Raw genomic sequence first — 16349 nt, forward strand, 5'->3', positions numbered from 1 at the left:
TGGCAACAGGTGAGGAGTTACCCAAGTGTGGGCCCTGCTCGTGCCCCACTGGGACAGGCTCCCTGTAAGCGTGGCTGTGGACAGCCCGCTCCCCGCCAAGGGGCATGGGTGCATGAATCCTGGTTGTAGAAAATTTGGTTGGTGCATGAATCCTGGTTGCAGAAATTTGGCCAAGGGGTATGGGTGCATGAATCCTGGCTGCAAATACTTATTTTTTTTTTCTTTCTCCTTTTTTTTTTTTTTACTTCCAAATCCTGTTGTCTCTTCTGGATTAGGATGATTCAGGGTGCGTAGCAGAAACTGGAGGTGTTAGCTCAGCCCATGCAGAGATCCCTCTGTTTCTCCTCCCTGTGCAAAGCCCTGTGCCTGGCAGAAGCAGACCATTGAAATATTTGGGAGTCCTACACCTATAATTCCTCCCTTCACCCGTGCTCCTGCCTGCAGCACCATCCCTTTATCCCTGTGCTCTGTGCAGAGGAGCAGAGACATGAAACTATGAGGGGGGGGAAAGGCATGTAGAAAAGCACTGTAGAAAAGCAGAGCAAATTAAGCAGAGCTCTGATCTGCTTGGGTTTGTGCTTGCCAAAAATGCACCATGCATCTTAATTCACTCTGCTGTTCAGCTCACACTCACTGCTCTTCTGATGCCATTTCGGCGCTCTGAGCTCAGCCTTTTCAACACTTCAGTCTTCCTCTTTCAGGATAATTTTTTTTTTTTTTTTTGCATGTCTGCAGAATCTGCTGCAGGAGGGAAGGGGAAAGCCAGGGGAGGGAGGACGGGAGCCCCGACCCTGGGTGCTCCTGCCTGCACTTCCCGGCAGCCGGCTAAGTCCCCGTTGCATTTTGGAGGGGGGGCTGGTGGCGTGTGTGCGTGTGTCTTTTCTAGAAAGTCCTTCCTGGGTGCTTTCCAGTCGCTTTTTTTCCCACCCAGCCGTCTGATCTGCCTCTCGCTAGGATCCTCTACAGAAAAAAAAAAAAAATTGCTGTAGTCCATACTGGCTTTTATTCTCGTCCAGTTCAGTTTAATCTTTCTTTGCTTTCCACCCTTGTGTCCGGATCGTGGGGGGGGAGTGGGAGGGCTGTGAACCCACCCAACAACCAAGCGAAAGGCAGCATCGTCCTCCTTCCAAAAGACGAAAGATCCTGAGAAAGCAGGACCGGAGCCAGAGCCCCTCAGCTCTTCCCTCAGCACAAATTTAACCCCAGCTGCAACTTTTCCTCCGCTGGCGGGGCTGAGCTGGGGCTCCGGCACTGCTGGGGTGGGTTTTTCCCCCTCTCTCCCCTACCCCCTCCCCTAGATTGATTTTTAGCGGAGAGGGCGGGGGGGTGGGGAATCCTTTTTATTGCAGAGCCCGGCTCGCTTTGCAAAGCCTTCCTCCTCCCTCCTTCTCCTCCTCCTCCTCCTCTGCTTTTTGTGCCCGCCGCAGCAGGGCTGGCCAGGCCGGGGGGAGGGAGGGAAGCGATGGGAAAGGGAGGTCGCCCCCTCCTCTCCCCAGCCTCCTCTTCCCTCTGTGTGTTTTTTTTGCAGGTGTGTCAATTTTAATTCTGCCCAGTAGGTGGGACTTGGTGACTTTCGCACCGGGTGGTTTTTTTTTTTTTTTGTTATTTATTTATTTCCCCAGCCTCCCGTTGCAATCCTCCGGAGCGGCTGGCGGGGAGCGGCGGGCGCAGGGCGGCCGGGCCAGCGATGCATCCCCGCCCGCTGCCGCTGCCCTAGCGGGAATTACAGCCTCTCCGAGCCAGCTGCCAGCATGATTTCATCTGCTGGAGGATTTTTGCATCTGATCGCTTGAGGTTTTGTTGTGTTGTTTTTTGCCCCCCCCCCCTTTTTTTTTTCCCCCCCTCCCTCTGTCTTTGTTTCATTCCCCCCTTTCCCCCCCTTGCCCTCCCTCCATCCCCCCTTTCCTCCTCCTCCTCCTCTTTTTTAGAAGCAGCAATCGGAGATGGATGTCTCTCTTTGCCCTACCAAGTGCACTTTCTGGAGGGTATTTTTGCTCTGGAGCATTTGGGGAGACTATCTGCTTTCGGTGCTGGCTTGCCCTGCTAATTGTCTTTGCAGCAAGACAGACATCAATTGCAAGAAACCGGATGATGGGAACCTCTTCCCTCTCTTGGAAGGGCAGGATTCAGGCAGCAGCAATGGCAACACGAGCATCAATATCACGGACATCTCAAGGAACATCACTTCCATGTAAGTGGGGGGTGTCCCCTGGCTCTCCCGGCGGGCAGGGTGCGGGCAGGGCTGCCTGTGCCGGGCTCAGGTGCCCTCGGCATTGCTGCGCTGCCTGGCAGAGCTCAGCCCTGCTGCCCGTGCAGGGGACGCAGATCCGGCTTTTACCCCTTACTCTATTCCCCCAAAAAATAATTTAAAAAAGCGCCCAGCAACAGTTTGGCCAAGGCTTAAGAGGAATAAAGTAAATGAGATTTGATTCCTTAGCAGGGGAGAGAGCAGCAGGCGAAGATGCTAAAGCTGCTGCTTCCTTTAACTGTTTGCTTCTGCAAGGGAGAGGGGGGGACGCCACAGTCACATATATACCCAAATTGGGCAAGAAAAGCAAGTTCTGAGCTGCTTGTTCTTTTTCTAGACTTTGGATCCGATTAGAATGTCGTGGGTTTTGTGTGGTGGTGGTTTTTTTTTCCATCCCCACAACAGAAAATGCTCCTTTCCCTGCCCTGGCTGAGTGTATCTGGGGATCTGCGGTTTCGCGTTTTTAAGGGGAGGGAAAAAAAAATAGGACAATGAGATGTCCCTTAAGTAGCTGATTTAACTCGCATTGTTATAATTTTGCAACTCGCTGTGGTGCTGCGATAGGATTTGTGTGTTTTCGTCTCGGGGTGGTGGCGGTGAGGAGAAGCATCGGAGCAGGGAGATATTTTTAGTTGAGCACTTTGCGTTTGTTTGCATGCTTGTTTATCTGGAAAATCAACTTGAAGTTGCATTATCCTTGTTTGGAGAGACAGTTAGCAAAGCCCATGTTAATCTCATCAGAGTGGAGTCGAGAAAGGAATATATTTCCTTCTCCTGAATCTGTCATACTGTGTGTGTGTGTGAGGGGAAAAAAATATCCTCATCTCTTCCAATCTCTGCTCTTTATTTTCCAGTACATTTTTGGGTGAGATGAACTCTGAGCCATTTCATTATTCTAATGCTAATTGAAATGTGAGCATTTAGGGAAATGTAGCCCCCAGAGCAAGTTGCCAGTGGGAGTTGAGCAGAGAAGAGGTGGAATCCTTTATTCTGGCAGTTAAATGCAGCAAGGTTTGAAATGAGTAATGGAGGGTTATTTTTTTTTTTTCCCCACCTCGATGGCACAGTTGCATGGAAGGAGAGGGCTTTGTGGGGTCTTTTCTTGAAGCTGTTTTATTTGGTCACAGTGCAATTGCAGCAGAGCCATGGAATAATTGCAGTGCCTCTTTCATAGCTCTGCTTGTCACCTTTGCTGGGTAATGATGGGAGCCGCTTCCCTGCTTGCTTACAGGTTTACGAGATGCCCTAGCAGGTTTTCAGCATGTACCACTGACCCTGAACCCCCAGCCCTGTCTTTGCCTTGTCAGCAAACCTCTGCAAACCCAGCAGGAATGGGGGAAGTAAAGGGGAAACTAATGCAACGCACCCCTTCCAATTGCCACATATTTATCCTGCGTCGTAGTGCTGGAGTGGTTTTTCTTCTGAGATGCTGGAGGCATGTGGCTGATGCTGGAGAAGTCAGAGAAACTCGTGTGTGGTTTTGTGTTGTTTTTTTTTCTTGTGCTTGCTGTTTGTTGTGGTTTGGTTTTAACCCTTTCGGGGGGGCAGGGAGCGGTAGGAAAGGCTGTGAAGGGTTTGGAAGCTGCCAGCGTGAGCGTGTATGTTGTGAGATGCACACGTACATCTGGACTGCTGCGAGAGGTAGTATTACGTGAGTCCTTTGTGCCCAGAAAATGTCTTTACTGCTTTGAAATTGAAAAATGCTGATAAGCAGTCTGTATAAAAGAAGAGGCATCAAAATAAAAAAGGATGACTCCAGAAACAGAGATGTTGAGTATTTTTTTTGGAGAGGAGCTTCTTTTAACTTGGGGAAGGAGAAGGTGCCAGTTTTTGCTGGATGCTGTATGCATCTCTTCTCCACTGTGAGCAAAGCACATTCCCTCACCCCCTGCATCGCTGCTGGCCCTATGCCTCCCTCCCTGGGCTTGGGGGCCAAGATATAGGACTGGGGTGAACCTCAAAATGCCATGAGGGGCTGAGACCGAGCCTGAGTGAAAACTTTCCCCAGGGATCTGTCTGTGCTTACTGGGAAGACAGCAGTGGTTTGTAGAAGATGCTTATGGAAGCGGAGGGATGGTTTGGGTGGTGGAGCTGCTTCCTGGCAAAAGAGTCACTGCTGGGAGCCAGAATTGAACCTGTCTTTGTGCTCTGGCGTGGGACCCATCAGGTCCTGCACCCTTCCAGGTTGATGTCAGCCCTCTCCTTGCCAGCCCACACATCATGGATGCTGGGGCGAGAGGTGTGTAGAAGCCCAGCCTGGTCACCGCTGAATCACTCCCGGCATGTGGGTCTGATTCAGCTGGGCACCAAACGGCGCTTCTCCCTGCTTGCCACCCTCATGGGGGCTTGGCTTCGCCAGGCAGCTTACCTCGTTTTTGGGCAGCGAGGGGGCAAATGCACCTTTGCCCACTAGGCTTGGGGCTGAATAGGGGAGGCTTAGCTCTGTCCCTGTGACCAGGGGATGTGATGCTCCAGCTGGTTCCCCCCCAAGGCCCTGGAGGAGGTGGTGGTCTCTGCTCCATCCTGTGCTGGTGAAAAGATGGTAGGATACAGGGTGGTGAAAACACGCTGAGGCCAAGCAGGGCCTTGCTTGTGTGAAAGACAAGCTCCGCTTGGCAATCTGAGCTTGAGTGGTGCTGATGAAAGGCTGCCAGGGCCCATTCTGAGGATTCTGGAGAAAGAAAGCAGTGTAAGCTGGCTTGGGGGGCTCGTCCATCTTACCCCCTTGAGCTGGGGCAGAGGCCATTCCATGCCAGCCCACCGAGGCAGGTCCCACCAGCATCAGGGGCCAAGCCATCAGGAGTTTTGAGTTATTTCACATCTCAGTGGCTGATGACCCCAAGGCAAGGAGGACAGGAGATACCCAGCCTGCAGCACTGCCCATGGAGGCTGGCAGGGCAGGCTAGCCCTGTGGGTACCCCATGGTTGAGCCTCCTTTTGCACCCTTCAAATGAATAACTTTTGCTCTGATTGCTGCTGCTTCTGGTTTCCCACCCATCCTCCTTCTTTTCAGGGGGAGCAGAGCAGCTGCTGTCAGGGCTGGGTGGCTCCTGCCCGGGCTGGGGAGGATGGTGACACACAACCTCCGTGCAAATCCAGGCAGTGCCAGGTTAATGGGGAAGCAGGAGCAGGGCAGGACGTTCCTGCCCTGAGATGGAGGTTGGGTTGGCTTCTGTCCTCCTGCCCTTTCCCAGCCTGCCCAGAAATGTATCCAATTTCAGACTGCATCCCTGGGGATGCGGCTTCTGCACACAGATCCCTGTGAGAGCTGCCAAGGGTCTTGTCTAGCTGAGGGGCCAGCTTGGACCCCAGCTGAGATGGCTCCAGTTTGGAGTTGGGCTGTTGGACTTTGCCCTACCTGTTCAGGGAGAGGACAACCGTGGGGCTGGAGTATGTTCATGCCATCGCTTTTCCTTGTGCAGCTGGGTGGCCTTTGTGTCCCCAACCAGGTGTGACTTGTGGGGATGCTCAAGCTTCCCATAACCCAGCTTCACGCCTGTGATGTGGGGCTCCATCCTTTGCAAGACCTCCCCAAAAAGACCAGATGCACAGGGAGAACTTCAATCCCGGCAGTCCTGCAGCACAAAACCCCTTCTTGTCACTGTGCACCGAGCAGCCGGGGCGTTTGCCACTCTGGGTCCCCATCCATGACACTGTGGTGATGTGGCTGGTGCATGGGGTGGCCGGGCTCGCCTCTGCTGCCACGTGTTGGGGTGATGGCAGACACTGCGTGCCGGGGACGGACCGGGGAGTTACCCTTCTGGCAGCGTGGGCAGCGCCTGCATGCGCCAGCACGGTGCGTGGGGAAGGACGGACGGAGGAGTTTGCCATCTGGGCCTCCCTACTTCTCAGCTGTTGCTATGGCACTGCAGAGATGCTGCCAGGCAGGCGGCGGTGGCCTGCGTTTGTCACCTCTGGGCTCCCTTGAGGTAGGGAAACGTCCATCGTATATAATGCCTTGTTCCCTTTCCCAGCGTCACCAGGGGAGAATGGGGTTTCTTATGGTAAAATACCCTCAATGGGTGTGTTTGCAGGGTTTATCTGTGCAGATCATAGCTGCCTTCAAACTGGTGAGATGAATCCAGAGCAACCCAAGAGGACATGGGTCATTATAAAGCACTGCGGGATGCAAGATATTTGGGGTCTTGCTTGCAGGGCCAAGGGAAAATATCTTCTCTCCCACCCCTGTGGACAGAAGAACAGTCCCATTATTTCCTGCTGGGCTGTCTCACCAGCCCACGGCAGCATTGGCTCTATCCCACAGGCCTGGCTGGGGGTGGGAGAGCCGCGTCAGAGCTGGCGTCGTCCCACTCGCTGCGCAGGAGCTGCGAGCACGTGGCGTGGGGGAGAGCGAGGGGGCGGGCAGAGTGGCAGCACCCCTTCGCTGTCGGCACGGGGAGAACCGAGGCATCATTGATGCCCATGTGTGCCTCCATCTGGGAATGAGAGAAGAAAGGGCAGGCATCTTACTGGAAGGGCTGGGGGAGCAGAACTTGCTTTGATGGTCCGAATACCTGGGAAAGGGTTTCCTGTGATGCTCAGGTTGGTGGTTGCTCTGCTTCAGACACCACAACACAAACTTTTCCCTTCTCTGTGAATCAACCACAGCATACCCAGCGCGCCTCATGTGCTGCTGCTCTCCAGAGATGAAGAGTTCTGCATTCCCAAAGCTTCCTATCCCATCATTCCCCCCATCATTTCTTCCATCTCCTGGCCCTAGAGGCTTTGGCTGCTGTAGAGACCATTCAAAGGATCCCTAATTCAATCTGGTTTTGTTTTGCAGGGCGCTCGTTTATGCAGAGTGGCTGTCCCGAAGTATGTTAGGATGGGTGTGGTGGGTGCAGCATGAGACTGTAAGGACAGAAGAGGGTGCAGAGGTGCTTGGGACAAGGAGGTGGGCTGAGATATGGTCTTGATGCTCTAGAGGTTCTTTAAGCCAGGAGTGGTGGGTCCTGACTGTCCCTGTATTGTCCCCCTTGCATCAGGGGATCAGGCAAATGGCAGGTTCTGCCTTGTGCTCCAAAGTAGCTGAACTTACACCAGGGATACCCTGAGGCTGGATGCGTCCCCTAGGCTGGCTGCTGGCTTCTTGCCCTGCTCTTAAAACCTTTCTCCCTGCTCACCAGTGCTGGAGGAAGGCACTTTCCTGGCATGGGTGATGCCTGTGACCTCCCATATTTTTGCAGTTCTCCAGGCTGTGTGCCAGGGCAGGGCAGAAGAATCTGCGTTAGATGGGCCATAAAAGGTGGTTTTTGGAGGAGTCAGCTGTCAGGGCTGGGTCTCAGCTTGGCTTTCCCAGCAGTGGCCAAGCTAACACTGACCAGCGAACATCAGGCACCTGAGGGTTACAGCCCCACTTTGTCTGGGACATGGGATTCCTGCTGAGTTGAGTCACCTGCCTTTTCATGCCAGAGTCTGCTGGTGTCTCTGCACTGCCCCCCCCACCCCCCGCCCCGATTCTACTGGGCTCCCCAAGTGCTCCCCAGCCATGTCTGCATTGCATGGCTCTGCAGGTGGTCCACACCAAGTATTTCTCTGGGGAAGAGAAAAAATTGGTGCCTGCCAGGACTTCCCAGGCTTTTTCCAAGCTGAATATGGGTCCTGAGCTGCTGCCTGGACAGGAGGAGCTGGTGACCTGGATGGTTTCAGGGTACACGTGGTGTCTCCCCAGCCCTCATCTCCTGTAGGGTTTGGGGAGGTCTAAGTCAGGTCTGCCTGCTGGCTTGCCTCCTTGGGCTTGGAGAAGTGAGATGAGGATGCTTCAGGTCTAGGACAACTGCTTGATGGAGGGGAAGACACTGAGGAAGGACCTGCCTTGCTGCCTTTAGAGACTTGGAGATGTGTTGCCTCTGTCCAGGGATTTTTGTAGAGCTCAGTTAGGGAAAGCCATCTGGGTCTGCTCTACCCCATCAGTTTGCCCCTGTGGGCATGACACCTTCATGTGCTTTGGCATGAGGCTTCTCATGGTCTCCTAAAGACCTGTGACCATCCATGCACCCAGCAATGCTGGGCTCTTTCAGTGAACCCCACGAAGAGACCATGGGATGTCCCACGGGATCACCCTTGGGTAGGTAGGTCAGGCTCAGTGGTGCTGCCCAGTGCTACCCTGGCACCCTGGCTTGTCCTGCTCGATGCAGTACCCATGCCAGGTGTTGCCCAAGAGTTTTTATGGTTGGATTTGGTGCATCCCATTCAAGGGGGGCTGCAGTCAAGTGGGGAGTGAACCAACCCCTGAGTTTGCCAGGCTTCCAAAAGAGAGCGTTAATAATGCTTGTGGCTTGCTGTATTATTTACCAGTCTCTGTGCAAGAGCAGTAATTTTGAGCTTTAGAGTTTCCTGCAGCAGGAGGGTTTCATTGGGTTGTACAGGTGTTTTCAAGCAGGTGTGTTAGGTAGCAGCCTGTGGGCTCTGGTCACCCCCAAATTCTCTTGCTCTTCCCCTCTGCACCAAGAGGTCCACAGCACAATCCCTGCTGAAGCAGTGCTGTGGAGTGAGCTTCTCGGTCAGAGGCTGCAGTTTTGTATGTCTGTTGGATAATGCAGGCACTTTGTGCCCTGCATGAAGAGATAAGCACCAGCAGCCTCATGTGATGCTCCAGGTCCCAGAGGGCCACGCACAGGGCACCAGGACCACAGCTGCAATGGGCTGTTCCCCATGTTCCACCTCCCAGACTCACAAGGCTGCTCCAGACGGAGGCTATTTGTGCGGGAGCTCTTGCAAATGAGCAGCTCTGGGGATGTGCCATAAGCCCCAGCCTCAACTGAGCCTCTGCCCCTGGGGCAGCCAGAGCCCCGCTCAGCCCCGGGCACCCTCTGCCCGGCTCATCCTCTCCTCATCCTCCTCTTTCTTCCCCGGCTGGAGGTGGCTGTGCCGCTAGAGGGCAAGCGGCAGCGTGAGACAGCCCCAGCTCCGGGATGCGCCGGCCCCGGCGGGGAGGGGGCGGCCGGGCCGGGGGGTGCGGGAACGGCTGGGGGTGGCAGGGACGGAGGGGTCAAGTCGCCGCTTGCTGTCGAGCTGTTGGATGCCCTGCGGGACAAAGTCCATTGCTCTGGGGTGTCTGTGCTGCCATGCAGCTCTTGGACTCCAACCCGCTCAGCATCTCGGTTCCCAGAGGGGGACACCCTGTAGTGTCAGAAGGGTCCCCTGGGGTGCAGCTGGGTGCTGGGTCACGGCTTTCTCAGCGCTGCTGTGGGAGGATGTGGTCAGTGCACCCCCATGTACCGATAGCTCTTACACCAGAGCTGCAAGTGATATGGCTCCAGCACATCTGTGAATTCAAGTGATTTGCAGCTTTTTGGAAAGTGTTGACCCAACCAGAGCTGGTGCTGGGGGGAGGTGTTGCTGGGCTGTTTGAAGTGTCAGGCAAGAGGTCCCTGATCGGGGCGGTGCGCTGCTGTCTGCAACCAGCTTGTGGCTGTGCATGGTCTGCAAGGAAGATCCTCACAGCTCTACCCATTTTAATATTGGGGAAACTGAGGCACAGAGCAGTGGAATGGGGATGGAGACCCTTTAGCCCAGCACCAGCCAGGGTTTAAGGAGAGGCCAAGCATGGAGGGAGGGATAAACAAGGCTGTGATATCAGTCCTGTTGTATTGAACATCCATGAGAAGTGTCCCCAGAGAAATTCTGGATGTAGAGGCAAGAGGGCACAGGCTGACAGCTATCTCTGGATACTTCCAGGGTGAGTTGGATGCTCTTTGCTCTTCTAATTAACCCTTTGCTGCAGAGATTGGGTGGAGATTGGCAGGCTAAAGAGGCCACATGCCCTTCCCCAATGGGGAAAGGCTGAGAAGAGCCTGGTGTGAGACAGGGAAAGGGTGAGTGGTGGTAGGAAGCTGGTCTTGACCTTGCAGCATCTTCCTTATGCAGTTCCTGAGGGATACCTCATCCTCCCTGGCAGCTGGGCCAAAGATGGGCTGGTTATTTCCCCACTGGCTGTTGCCATGTGTTGCCAGTGTGGTGGAAGGTCTGTGACACCCAGTGGTCCCACAACGCAACAGCAAATGGATCACCAGCATCATGACTGGGGTGGTGTTTGGGTGGATGTGTGTTGGGGTGCGGGTGATGGATGTGGGTTAGAGCTGTGATATTGCTCACGGTCTGGACTTGACTTCATTTGAAGAAAAGGAGATTAAAATCTCTCTGGGCTCCCCTTGGAAGGCTGCACTGAAGTCAGTGTCCAGCTATCAAGGCTCTTCCACCAGCATGTGCCCTTGTGCATCTCCATCCTCCCATGTACCACCCTGTTTGCAGACCTCATGGGGCTGTGGACCCTGCCCTGTCCCTTTCTGTGTGAGACTTGACCCCTGCTTGCCTGAAAGAATAGCACCAGGAAAATATCTACTGTATTTTTAGCTTGTTTTCATGTGATGTAGCATTTGGGGAGCTGAAAGAGAAGTCAGAACTGTGTGTGCAGCCAGCTTTCCTTCAGCTGCCACCCAGTGCTCCAGTGTAGGAGATAATGGAGCCTGTTAGTGACTGTCCCCATTCTGTACCCCACCTCCAGTGTGTGCTGTCATCCCTACCTTCCCCTTCTCCCAGCTTCAATCTGCCTAAATGGAAAGGAAAACTTTTTAAAAATTAAAAAAAAGAATCCTAGCAGTGGAGCAGAGTGGTCAGGAAGGATTCCCAAGGCAGTGTGATGGTGTGATAGCACAGATGGTGGCTTTGGTTGTTTCTCCTTGACCTCAGTGCTTGTTGCAGTGATAACTAAATGGTCTTGGGATGCTGGGGTTCTGGGGAAGGATGCAGGGAGATGCTGAGCCCAGGTGCTATCCCCCCACAGCTCCTTCCCTGCAGCCCTCCTGCTGCACTGTGCTGGGTCCCGTTTTGCTGGGGAGGGCATAGGGCACTGATGCCTTTGCTGGCTGCCCCACAATGTCCCTGGGGGACTGAGAAGTGGATAGGAGCAGATGTGAGCATGGTGAAGTCCCCATCCTCCTGGGCTGTGCAAGTCTGTCCCTCAACTAGCTCTCCTCAGGCGGTTCCCACCAGGAAATGTTAATGTGGAAATGCTCAAACAGATGCTGGGAATTTGAGTGCTGCTGAGGACCCTGCATGCTCAGGGGTTTTGCCAGGATAAATTAGGAACATGAGTGCTCAGTGGAGGCACAGTGATGCCAGGCTATCCTGACCCTACTAGGACTTGAAGCCACATGGGGGAGAGCCCGAGTGTCTCCAGCTGCTGACCGTTCTACTCCTGGAGCACCTCTGGCCTCATCTCCCATTCTGTGCTCTCCATGGAAATGCTGTGCAGCAATCTGGGCTGGGAACCAGGAGTCCTGGCTCTCTGGTTTGTGATCCAGCTGTGCAAATCCTCCCAGGGGCTGCCTGCCCTTGTCCTGGACCACGGCCCCTCTCTTGCCTGCTTCTAACCCAGACAGGCAAGAGCAGCTTGGGCATCCCTCCTGTCCATGCTGGTATGGGCAGGATTGCCTCTGGGAAGCACTGTGACTTGTGTGGCTGGAAATCTCTCTTTTGTCCCCCAAACCTCTTGCCTCCAGAGTGCGGCTGGGTGCTCCTGGGGCAATGATGCATGTCCTGGTTTTGGCTTTCTGCTGCCTTGCCTGTGCTCTCCCAGCCAAAATATATCCTAGGAAAAGCGAGCTGAATGCCATCGAGTCACTTGGTGGTTGTTGCTGTGCAGCCTGGGGAGCAAGCAAAGTTCAGTGGGACACGGGGTCAAAGGATGCTGCTTGTTCCCAGCTCCCCAGCCTGCCAAGAGCATCTCTGTCCTCTTGGGGCTCTCCATGTGCCGGTTCAGAGAAGCTGAGTATTACTGGGGACTGTTTCTGAAGTTGAGCTTCCCATAGGCTCTGGACACATCCATACTGCCCTCTGTCTCACCTACTGTCCCAGGTTCTGCAGTGGGGAGGGCAGCACAGGGCTGGGTCAGCATCGGAGCAGCAGCCTGGTGCTCCCTTGGCAAGTGCTGTGCCCCTCATTTCAGGCTGGGGTGGGTGCTGGAGGGTGTCCTTGAGAGCATCAGAGCAAAGCCTGAGCTTGAGGAGTGCAGGCAGGGCACTGATGTGGTACAGGGATGCTGGCTGGACAGGGAGAGACCCTCTACAACAGGGAGCTCTGCAGGGCCTGGCACACCGGGGGTTAATGGCAAGTGCACCGGCAGCTGGAGCAGATTTGGGAGAGGCAGAGCCTAATTAGGCTGAAGAGGCATCAGGTGGGAGAGCTGGGGTGTGGCATTGAGGCTTTTTAGGGTTTGTGGGTGAGGAAGGCAGGCAGTTGCTGTACTCAGGATGCTGCAGGAGCTGTTTTGGAAAGAGGAGCTTGGGTGCTCTCAGGTATGAAGCTGTGCAGGTTGCCTGCCCTGGGCAGGGGGGCAGCTGGGAGGGATGTGGGTGCCTGTAGCTGATTCCTGGAGCAGTTTTGTCTGTCTGCTTGGTGCTGGGCTGGGGTGATGTGTGGTGGTGCCCATCTTTGTGTCGCCCCAGCACTTTGCAGGCTGATCCTCTGGTCCTTGGGGGCTCAAGCCTTTGACTCCCCGTTTGTAGCTGAGATTCCATCTTGGGGCCAAGAGGCACCGCTTTGGGTGACCCTGCCTGGAAATCCTCCTCTCTGTGCCTTGTCCTGTCTGTGCCCTTCTCCAGGTCTGAGTGGCTGCAGTCCCTCATGTCCCCAGCCTGAGCTGTGCCTGAGGTTGCTTTGTGTTGTAGATAAGCTCTCCCTTCCAGGAGCGATGGTGGTGGGATCCTCATTTGCCCCAGGCTTGTCCCCAGCCCTGGGCAGGCTGCCCAGCACCAGGCATGCTCTGGGCTGCCGTGGCCCCAGGGGAAGGATCCCTGCCTTGCAAAAGGCATGGGTAACATAGATTTATTTATTCAGAGACTTAATTAGCATCTTTAAATATTAAATAGTAAACAAATCGCATCTAGTGGGATCAACATTTACAAATGGGGAAATTTTTTTTTTCTTTTTTTTTTTTTTTTTTCCCCTCTCTCTGGGATGTGCCCTTGTTCAAGTGTTTGGAGAGAGTGACTGACTGCTTGTGGGCTCTGGTTGATGGGCAAGGGATGGGTCCAGAGTGCTGCTGGTGAAGGAAGGGGAAAAAACAGGGATGAAGGGGCGTGAACAGACAGGAGGGCTAGGCAAAAAGGAAGCAGAGAAGCAGAGTTGTGTGCTTGGAGCACGAGTGTTGGTGAATTGCAGAGTTAAGTGCTGGATTTCGGTACTTCTCTGCAGGATGTGCCATTCCCTCCTGCCCAGGCAGGAGATGGAGGTTCCCGCTATGGCACAGCTAATTGCAATCAAAAGGTGGTGGTCCCTGCAAGGGGAGGTGGTTTGCAACTGATCTGCATCCTATTATCTCTGCAAATGGAAGCCTGCCTGGTAGCAGATTACACTGGGGGTTATTTATTGGCAAAGCACTGTACAGTTTTAATTTTTCCTTTTTGCTTATTCAGGCTTTAGCTCCAGAGGAAAATAGCCTGCGGTGGCTTTGGAATGGATTCTCTCTGCCCCATTAACTTATTCAGTGAGTTTAATGGGCCTTTTTTCTCTGAGCCTTGAAGCCATCATTAAAAGGCAGAGATTTATAAAAGCAAAGATACTCCTGAGCTTTAGTCAAACTTTGGGGTAGAGGGGTGGGGGCAATGGTGTTGTCACTGCCAGTGGTTTGGGTGAAGATGTACAGGTTTTTGCTCAGGAATGTTGTGAGCGTTGGATGCTGCTATTGTGACTCTTCGGAAGTTTTACTTCAAGAGAACCAGGTTGTTTGGGATGCTGCACTTGCTGCCCATGTTCCTCTGCTGGGGAGATGTCTCTGAGGAGCTGTGGGATGTGCTGGGAGCAAACCCTCATCTGTGGGTGATGGGATGTTATCTGGGCTCTTAAACTTTGCTATATTGCCCAGTGTGACTTGTAACTCGCCTGCACCGCAAAGCTGCCTGGAGCTGCCGTCTCTCCAGGCTGAGAGAAACTTTGCTTGCTTTCTGTCGGCCACTCACATCTTGATTTTCGTCTCGTTTATGCCATGCCGGGGCTGGGCAGTACTTGATGCTTTCATGGGGGTCTGTGGTCAATGCTTGGAGCCCTTCTCCTCCTTCCCTCTGCTAGCAGCACATGGTCCTGTTGCACCCCTGTGCTGAGCAACCCAGTGCTGTGAGAAATGGGGTGTCCCCTCTAGGGGACACTTGCTAAGCCTGTGGTCTCCCGGTATCTGAGGAGTGTCTGGAGAGCAACACAGAGATTAAATATCTGAGTAAATTCCATCTGTCTTGGGTTCTTCTAGGACCAGCCCCTCCACCTTTTGTGTTGCAAACCAGACATGGTGTCTTTTTGAGGAGTAAATGTAAGATATGGGTTGGAATGTCATCTAGGGGCACCCTCCTGCTGGCACAGTTGAATTTTTGGTCCCCAGACCACAATGTGTTGCAAACATCACTGCTGCATAGGCAGCCCTCTGCTTGTAGCACCAACAGTGATCAATGGCAGGGAAGGGCTGGGTCCAGCAGGGTTTCCTGGCTCACTCCTGAACATCAAACTGAGCTGATCTTGGCAACTCTTAGGGTGGCAGAGGCCTGCAACACTTCCCTGAGTGCCCTGTACAGTGTGCTCTGATGGGAGGATATCACACAGTGGTAACTGGAGTCTTGGTGCTGAGACAACTTTTCCTGTATATATCCCTTTTTTCTTACTCTATGTGCAGCCCTTGAGGTTAACCCCTGGCAGCATGAGCGGGCCAAGTGCAACCCATGTGTCTCCGTGCTCAGCCTGGCACTTGCCAGCTCACGGATGCTGCTAGTAGGAGCCTGGGCTGGGAGGTTTGTGACAGCTGGAGACCCAAGCGTGCTGCTACCCCTCACATTTGCATCGTTTTCTCGATGTGTGCATCCCCCGTCAGCCCTGCTGCAGTTCAGGAGTGGGAAGAAGATGCAGTGGGAGAGGGGAAGGACCTGCTTGCCCAAACCGATGTGCTCAGGGTTGCACATCTGAGGCTGAGCCCAGACCCTGGCTCCTGCTGGGTGCCAGATGCAGCTGGAAAACAGGACTGGAAACTGGGTGATGTGACTAGTGTGCATCTGTGCTGGTGGCCCTGGGGCTGGCTTGCTCGCCCTGCTGTGGGATGAAGGGACGGCAGACTGTGACCTCCGCCTGTCTGTCTCCAGCCTGGCAGCCCCATCCTGTTGGTGGTGGTGAGGAGCCTTTGCAGCAGGAGAAACACTGCCTCGCTGCCAGCAGATGGGCTGGACCAGACTGGTGGGGATGGGCTGTGGGGCTTGCCAGGAGGAAGGGCCTCCAGCCTGAGGAGGAGATGTCTGAGGATCTGCTATTTGTAGCCTCCCAGAGGGACTGGCCTTGGAGTGCTGCCTTGGGGTGGTGGCAGGACAGGGACATGCTGAAATGACCCTGGGGGTGCTGTGGTCAAGCAGAAGCCAGCTGCAGTCATGCTGGAATGGGGAGGGTCCCTGATGCTGGTCTCTCTGTGACCTCCAGAGCAAGAGAGAGGCTCATTGCAAATCCATCTGCTCCTGTGCCCCTCCCTGGGTCCCAGCGGTCAGGGGAAGGAGACACTAATTTCCTAATAAACACCCATAAAAAGTAGTTCTCCCCTGCCCCTGTAGATCCTTGCCTCCTTGGTGCTACCTGCTGTGTAAATTGCTGCTGACCCTGTAAATCACCCTCTGCTTCACTTGACCTCCCCTGAAACTGTCCCTTCCCTGTAAATCCTCTGTCCTCATCAGTTTTCTGCTGCCAACCCCCTTGCTCTGTCTGTGCCGTAAATCCTGAGCCCCAGTGAGGCTGGAGGGGAAGGTGCTGTGATGGAGGGCAGCTTCCCTGGGGTGGGATAATCCCTCCTGACAGCTTCCCCAGGACTCACTTGCCAGCAGGAGCTGGTGGAGGATGTTCTGCCCAGCTGCCCGCAGGGAAGGTCATCCTTGCACTGGAAGCAGGACAGGGCTGGGCTGTCATCTCCATCCTCTGACCTGCAGCCAGCTGGGTGCAAACTCAAGGGTGTTGGTGGAGCCTGTGCCTGACCACAGGCATCCCAGCACTTGGGAGGGCTCCTGGAGAGGGCTGCTCCCCCAGAACATGTTTCTGAGGTGTAAAAATAGCCAGAATAAAGAGGAAATCTCCATTCATTCCT

At 54.2% G+C, this 16349-nt stretch overlaps 1 protein-coding gene across 6 annotated transcripts in view; it reads left to right on the plus strand.

Annotated features, from left to right (window-relative positions):
- The first annotated feature begins 1943 nt into the window (after positions 1 to 1943).
- NTRK3 (neurotrophic receptor tyrosine kinase 3) overlaps positions 1944 to 16349 on the plus strand; it is a 212321-nt gene continuing 197915 nt past the window's right edge. For 5 of the 6 annotated variants that reach the window (XM_065641444.1, XM_065641445.1, XM_065641443.1 and 2 more), the window contains exon 1: positions 1944 to 2191. In XM_065641444.1, coding sequence (XP_065497516.1) covers positions 1944 to 2191 — 248 coding nt within the window. The remainder of the gene's footprint in view (positions 2192 to 16349) is intronic. The other variant, XM_065641448.1, reaches the window with a different exon arrangement.

Source organism: Caloenas nicobarica, chromosome 10 (genome assembly GCF_036013445.1).
Source record: "Caloenas nicobarica isolate bCalNic1 chromosome 10, bCalNic1.hap1, whole genome shotgun sequence".
In the NCBI taxonomy this organism is placed as follows: Eukaryota; Metazoa; Chordata; class Aves; order Columbiformes; family Columbidae; genus Caloenas; species Caloenas nicobarica.